The sequence below is a fragment of the Lacerta agilis genome, chromosome 7 (genome assembly GCF_009819535.1).
Source record: "Lacerta agilis isolate rLacAgi1 chromosome 7, rLacAgi1.pri, whole genome shotgun sequence".
Taxonomy (NCBI): Eukaryota; Metazoa; Chordata; class Lepidosauria; order Squamata; family Lacertidae; genus Lacerta; species Lacerta agilis.
Genome location: NC_046318.1, coordinates 48,875,026 through 48,882,480, shown reverse-complemented (window position 1 = coordinate 48,882,480; position 7,455 = coordinate 48,875,026). Strand labels below are relative to the sequence as shown.

The 7,455-nt window shown below is 42.4% G+C and overlaps 1 protein-coding gene across 1 annotated transcript; it reads right to left on the bottom strand.

Annotated features, from left to right (window-relative positions):
• Positions 1-4,840: 4,840 nt before the first annotated feature.
• Positions 4,841-6,161, bottom strand: NPBWR1 (neuropeptides B and W receptor 1). The gene has a single exon (XM_033154047.1). It carries the CDS (start codon positions 5,852-5,854, stop codon positions 4,856-4,858), a length of 999 nt encoding a protein of 332 aa, XP_033009938.1. The 5' UTR covers positions 5,855-6,161; the 3' UTR covers positions 4,841-4,855.
• Between the last annotated feature and the right edge of the window lie 1,294 nt (positions 6,162-7,455).

Genomic DNA, 7,455 nt, shown 5'->3' with positions numbered 1-7,455 from the left:
GCAATGCAAAGAAATAGAGGAAAATAACAGAATGGGAAAAACCAGAGATTTATTCAAGAAAATTGGAGATATGAAAGGAACATTTCGTACAAAGATTACCACAATAAAGGACAAAAGTGGAAAGGACCTAACAGAAGCAGAAGACATCAAGAAGAGGTGGCAAGAATACACAGAGGAATTATACCAGAAAGACATGGAGGTCTCATACACCCCAGGTAATGTGGTTGCTGACCTTGAGCCAGACATCCTGGAGAGTGAAGTCAAATGGGCCTTAGAAAGCCTCGCTAACAACAAGGCCAGTGGAAGTGATGATATTCCAGCTGAACTATTTAAAATTTTAAAAGAGGATGCTGTTAAGGTGCTGCACTCAATATGCCAGCAAGTTTGGAAAACTCAGCAGTGGCCAGAGGATTGGAGAAGATCAGTCTACATCCCAATCCCAAAGAAGGGCAGTGCCAAAGAATGCTCCAACTACCGCACAATTGCGCTCATTTCACACGCTAGCAAGGTTATGCTTAAAATTCTACAAGGCAGGCTTAAGCAGTATGTGGACCGAGAACTCCCAGAAGTGCAAGCTGGATTTCGAAGGGGCAGAGGAACCAGAGACCAAATTGCAAACATGCGCTGGATTATGGAGAGAGCCAGAGAGTTCCAGAAAAACATCTACTTCTGCTTCATTGATTATGCAAAAGCATTTGACTGTGTTGACCACAGCAAACTATGGCAAGTTCTTAAAGAAATGGGAGTGCCGGATCACCTCATTTGCCTCCTGAGAAATCTCTATGTGGGACAAGAAGCTACAGTTAGAACTGGATATGGAACAACTGATTGGTTCAAAATTGGGAAAGGAGTACGACAAGGCTGTATATTGTCTCCCTGCTTATTTAACTTATATGCAGAATTCATCATGCGAAAGGCTGGACTGGATGAATCCCCAACCGGAATTAAGATTGCCGGAAAAAATATCAACAACCTCAGATATGCTGATGATACTACCTTAATGGCAGAAAGTGAGGAAGAATTAAAGAACCTTTTAATGAGGGTGAAAGAGGAGAGCGCAAAATATGGTCTGAAGCTCAACATCAAAAAAACTAAGATCATGGCCACTGGTCCCATCACCTCCTGGCAAATAGAAGGGGAAGAAATGGAGGCAGTGAGAGATTTCACTTTCTTGGGTTCCATGATCACTGCAGATGGTGACAGCAGTCACGAAATCAGAAGACGCCTGCTTCTTGGGAGAAAAGCAATGACAAACCTAGACAGCATCTTAAAAAGCAAAGACATCACCTTGCCGACAAAGGTCCGTATAGTTAAAGCTATGGTTTTCCCAGTAGTAATGTACGGAAGTGAGAGCTGGACCATAAAGAAGGCTGATCGCCGTAGAATTGATGCTTTTGAATTATGGTGCTGGAGGAGACTCTTGAGAGTCCCATGGACTGCAAGAAGATCAAACCTATCCATTCTCAAAGAAATCAGCCCTGAGTACTCACTAGAAGGACAGATCCTGAAGTTGAGGCTCCAGTACTTTGGCCACCTTATGAGAAGAGAAGACTCCCTGGAAAAGACCCTGATGCTGGGAAAGATGGAGGGCACAAGGAGAAGGGGACGACAGAAGATGAGATGGTTGGACAGTGTTCTTGAAGCTACTAACATGAGTTTGGCCAAACTGCGAGAGGCAGTGAAGGATAGGCGTGCCTGGCGTGCTCTGGTCCATGGGGTCACGAAGAGTCGGACACGACTGAACGACTGAACAACAACAACAACAAAGTTCAATATACTCCAGCTGTAATATACCAAATTAATATTAAAACAAATGGGGAGGGCCCATTGATAAGATTATTGCTCCCCTCTTTGGCTGCATGTGTGAGATGACTTTGCTCTGACCCTTTGGGGAATGCAGTACCAAAGACCACTAGCCTGTAAGGAGGCATGGGAAGAGTCAATATTTGAGTGTTCATCCTGCCTTGGAGCCCATTTGTGAGGCAAAGTGTCAGCCTGCTATTTCACTGGATTGCTGTGGAATTCTGGGATTAACTGGCGTATGTCTAGCTAGGTAAAGGTAAAGGGACCCTTGACCATTAGGTCCAATCGCGGATGACTCTGGGGTTGTGGCGCTCATCTCACTTTATTGGCTGAAGGAGCCGGCATACAACTTCCGGGTCATGTGGCCAGCATGACTAAGCCGCTTCTGGTGAACCAGAGCAGCACACGGAAACACCGTTTACCTTCCCGCCGGAGCGATACCTATTTATCTACTTGCATTTTGACGTGCTTTTGAACTGCTGGGTTGGCAGGAACAGGGACCGAGCAACGGGAGCTCACCCTGTCACGGGGATTCGAACTGCCGACCTTCTGATCGGCAAGTCCTAGGCTCTGTGGTTTAACCCACAGTGCTACCCGCTACTTGCTGCTTAATTGGGGCTTACCCATACTTACCTTTCACCCCCTCTTTCCAGGCACAGGTCTCCACTTCCAAGCTCCGTGTGTCAGCACTCTTCTTTTGGCCCCAGAGCCTTCCCTGTGAAAATCTGCTTCTTAAAGATGAAGTGCACAAAATGTCTGGGAGGTAGCTTGCTTCCTTTAAGGGACTGATATTCAACAATGGGATGGAGGAAGAAGGGCCGTAGCTCAGGGGGAGACCATCTGCCTTGCACGCAGAAGGTTCGAAGTTCAGTCTCTGGCATCTCCAGGTAGGGCTGGGAAATAGGGCCCAGAAACCCTAGAAAACTGTTGCCGGTCGGCAAAGACAATACTGAACAAAGATGGACCAATAGTCAGACCTGGTATAAAGCAGTTTCCTATGTTCCTGCATGGGTAGCCCACTACTGCATGTGAGAAACTGCAAACTAAGGCCTTTAAGTAGTACTAAGGTATATCTCGCACATCTAAAATTTGGTTGTGTTTGGAATAATTCCATAAACAGAGATGCATCGCTTCCTCATACCAAGATGAGGAGAAAACATTAAACACGGGGGGGGGGGAATGTAGTAAAGTAAAATGAACCATTACGAGGTCCACGACAATTAAAGGATGTAAAGAGATTCAATCCATAAGGAAAGGTATCATATACAAGAAAAGCAACCATAGGACTGAATCGTATCAAATATTATCTAACAAAAAATACATATTGAATTTGTTTTTGTTTTTGTCACTGTCTTTGTTTTGTCTTTTTGTCTTTTTTTGTTTCCTTTTCCCTTTTCTTTTTATATATGTTGAGAAGTAAGGTTTTTAAGTCTGACATTATTTGATTTGGTACCAAAGTATGTATTTGTTATCTATGTATTTATTTGTATGTTTAAAATAAAAAATAAAATAAAATAAAATAAATATCACCCAAATGGAGGGATTCGGGTAATCCTAGCATTGTGACATGGTCATTGGAAGGAAGCAGGCCCATGCCTAAAACAAAAGGCCTGTTGTTGTTGTTGTTGTTGACATCCATCTGTCTCAGCATGTGACGGGGGCCAAACCCTGGGAAAACAAGACATCTAAACCTGGGGTATTTCCCAAGTTTCTCAAATCATTTCTTGAATAGTAGTTTGTATCAGGCAAGCCCCTCCATCAACTTTGGGAAAAGCACTCGTTTTGAGAAGCTTCAGATCAAATTTTTCACAAGATGCCTTCCAAAGTTGATGTAGGCTCGCCAGATAAGAACTACAACTATTTAAGAAAAGATTTGAGAATCTCGGGAATAATCCAGATTTAGAAGTCTTATTAAAAGCAGGGAGCTTCTTTCTTCCAACGAGAACTTTGCCTGGTGTTTAGAGAAGTGTACTTGGACTGAAATTTCCGCTTCCTACTGAAGGTGGCTCTCGACACATGTTGCTACAAAAAAGTAATTTATTTCCTCATCTCCACTTGGCACTTACAAAGCAACAAGCTGTGAATATTTAAATCTTATTAGGATATATATATATATCTGTTATTTCCTTATATTTATTGGGACTTTGGGGGACTTTGTATGTTCTTATCTCCAGTATTTAAAAAAGAAAAAGAAGAAAAGATTGGGATGGTCTTTTTTGTAAGAAAATGTGACAAAGATTAAGCCTTCACATTTTATGCTAGAGGGCACTTTCCTTTGCAAAATACTTATATCTAAGAAAGTCTGTACACAGAAGATTTGTGCAGCAGTTTAAGCATTAATTACAGTATTTTTACAGAATAATAATAATCACTACTACAGGATGTGTCCGAACTTAAAATACACAATGTGATTGAATATGGGGGAAAGGAAGAATTAATCAACTAGGCCCACATCCCCCCAATTAAATGTGTGGGAGCTGTAGAAGAACACATTACCTTGTCATAAAAGCTTACCTTGTCAAATGCAGAATTAATATGTAATAAAATATGATGGAGGAAGGTAATACAGCAAGATAAATATAATGCAGGTATAAAACTAGCAGGATTCAGATTCATTAAGCAAAGGCACTCTGCACACCTTTATTTGGCTTGGAAAAAAACCCTCTATGTTTCAATTAGTACTGTTCTATATATTGGGTCTGCTGAATACTAAATCTTCTTCTTTCTTTTTTTTGCATTCCAAGGAATTGTGTTCCATTCCATACCAATAGGAGGAGAATCCACAATGAATAGATGTAGTGCCAAAAAAAGAAACAACAATTTTAAAATTCCCTGGAGGATGTGATGTGGTGATGCAGCAAGCTTCTTCATTCTGTCGGGGGTACAGGGACACTGCTTGAAGAAGAGGATGAGCCAATTCCTGAATTTTCAGTTTTACAACATTTTAGATCTGGTTATATGGCCAGAGCTAGTCCCTTCCAATCATGCTTCATGGAGTTTCTTCAATGCATTAACCTTATTTTTAAAAGCTGCTAGAAAAAGATCCGGTATCTTATGAGGGAGTTCCACATTCAACCAACTTTCGGAAACTCTTCCGGAAAGTATCATCTAAAAAGGCATAAAGGAACGGGTTGAGGCAACTGTTAGCATAGCTCAGGGTGGTGATGAAATAGGAGATTCCAATTATCAGAGGGGTTTGTGGGATGTCTGTGGTGAGGGCGACCACAGTGCTCAGGTGATAAGGGGTCCAACAGAACAGGCAAACGCCCAATATGATCAGCACCATTATTGTCACTTTCTTTTTCGCTTTGTCCAAAGCTTTAGCATTGCTGTGGAGCCGCATACGCCTCAGCTTGAAGAGCATGGTGCTGTACAGGATGCAGATGGTGGACACCGGGATGGCAAAACCCAAGATAAGGGTGTAGAGGCGGCTCACTTTCCACCAGAAGCCCTCTGGGCTGGGAAAGACAAAGACACACTGGGATCGTCCCTCTTCAGTGTGTATCTTGGCAAAGATACTGAATGGCAATATGATGATGGTGACAAAAACCCAGACACAGAGACTCACTGTCTTGGCAGCCCTGTAGGTGCGATAGCACATTTTCTTTGATTTGATGGTGGCAACCACCACCAGGTATCGATCGATGCTCATGACCGTTAGAAAATAAATGCTTGAAAAAGTGTTGTACTGGTCGATGGAGATGATCAGCTTGCACATGAATTCGCCAAAGGGCCACTGAAGCAGCAGGTAGTCTGCTATGTTGATAGGAAGTACCAACGTGAAGAGCTCATCAGCAATGGCCAGGTTCAGGATGAAAATGTTGGTGACGGTCTTCATTTTGGGAGCTTTTAGGATGACATAAATGACTGCAGAGTTCCCCGTGAGCCCGACAGCACAGATCACAGAGTAGATGATGGGAACGGCAATGTAGAACTTAGGAATCAGCTGTGGAGCTGTCATGTTGTGCCCATGTTGTCCTGACCCGTAGCAACCAAAATCCACATCAGTACAGGAAGCATTGAAGTTGGGCTGGGAGGAAAAATTATCCATTTTCTGCTGTGACAAATATCAGTCTTCTCTGTTAAATACTGTTTAGTTTAGATGAGACTACTAGATGCAGTCCTTTTACAAAACCTTATGGGTAGGATCAGTCTATTTGAAATACATTGCATCAGAGATTTCCTTCAGGTTCTTATTTCTTGAAGCTGCTTGATTCAAGCTAATTTTCAGGTAAATTGCCTCTCCTAGCACTTCCTTTTCTATCTACTGAAACCAGTAAAGCAGTCTTTCAGTTAAATAGTTTTTGCATCATGCTTCCTTTTTATCTTTCCACTTTGGAGCACTCTGACTGTAGAGATCTGCTAAGGAAAATAAAATTTTAAAACAAATAAATTAAGTTTCAACATGCCCCTGGCTATTTTACATGCAGCTCAACATTGTGTGGAAATGACATTTAATGTCTTTATATAATTAAGCACAAAATTACCCCTCTTGTTATAGTTTTCATTAATTTTCTTTCTGCGCATTGCCTAGGAGGGATATGCTACAAAAATTCTTGTTCATGGGAAATAATAAACACATATAAAAATCATGCCTCTGTGACTGAAGAATCCTAAATGAGTCTCTTCCCCATCGGCACTCACAGATTATGTCTCCGTCTTCCTTTTTCACCCACAGACATTCTTCACACACTATTTTATTACACTCATTATAGCCTGAATTATTAGTTAATGCTTAGGATCCTCCGTTTCCCCTTACCTTTCTAACCAAGACTGTGTCCTGCTTTTGCGCATCCTTTTGCAGTCACTGTGCTCTGGAGGCTCAACAGCAAGCTGAGAAACTGGAGTGAAGTGCTGTGATGCTGAAATGCTGGACAGCTCCTCAGCAGCTGCATCTCTGAACAGTCCCTGCAGGTCTGGATAGCTCCTTCTGAACCCCACTCCCTTGGCTAGGAAATGGAGGGCAGGTACTACCTCAGCACGGAAGCCCTACCGTTTCTGCTCACAGGTCAATCAGCACAGCCACCAATTTATATCCTCCGCCTTATGAGAGATCTGCTTCCTCTGAAGTTACAGACCCCTTCACGTGACAATGGCTTGTAGAGTTTCCATCTCTTCTCCTGTTTGTTCATTCTATACCTAATTACAAAGTGAGATCAGTTTGCTTTACTAATGCAATTGTTCATCTTTAGCTATACAGTTATATAAAACTTCCCCTTGTTATTAACTTATCCCCAAAGCACATTTTGCAAGCTGCTGAAGTGCCATTACTGTGCAAGAAGGGCAGATGAGCCAATTCTGTCCTACTTAACTGAAAAAATCACATCAACACCAAATCAACATCTACAGGTGATGAAGAGGTGGTTGGATGCTGCTTGAGATCTGTTGGCATCCCAGCCCGTGCTTCATCCTCATCTAAAAGGACTTTCTGCATCCCAGTTTTCCTATATAAAGGGGAAAACACAAGGGGGATAGTCAATTCTGTTAGCTGCTGCATCAACAGTACTAAAGCAACTTGGTATTGTTGGGAGGAGGGCTGAAGCTCAGTGGTAGCTCATCTGCTTTGTATTCAGAGATGGTCCCAGGTTCAATCCCCTCCAGAGTTGGGAATGTTACCCATCTGAAATCCTGGAGAGTGCCTGCCAGTCAGCA

Bases quoted from the DNA above. Each gene is read 5' to 3' on its own strand.
- NPBWR1 (XM_033154047.1), bottom strand. From the start codon at position 5,854: ATGGATAATTTTTCCTCCCAGCCCAACTTCAATGCTTCCTGTACTGAT.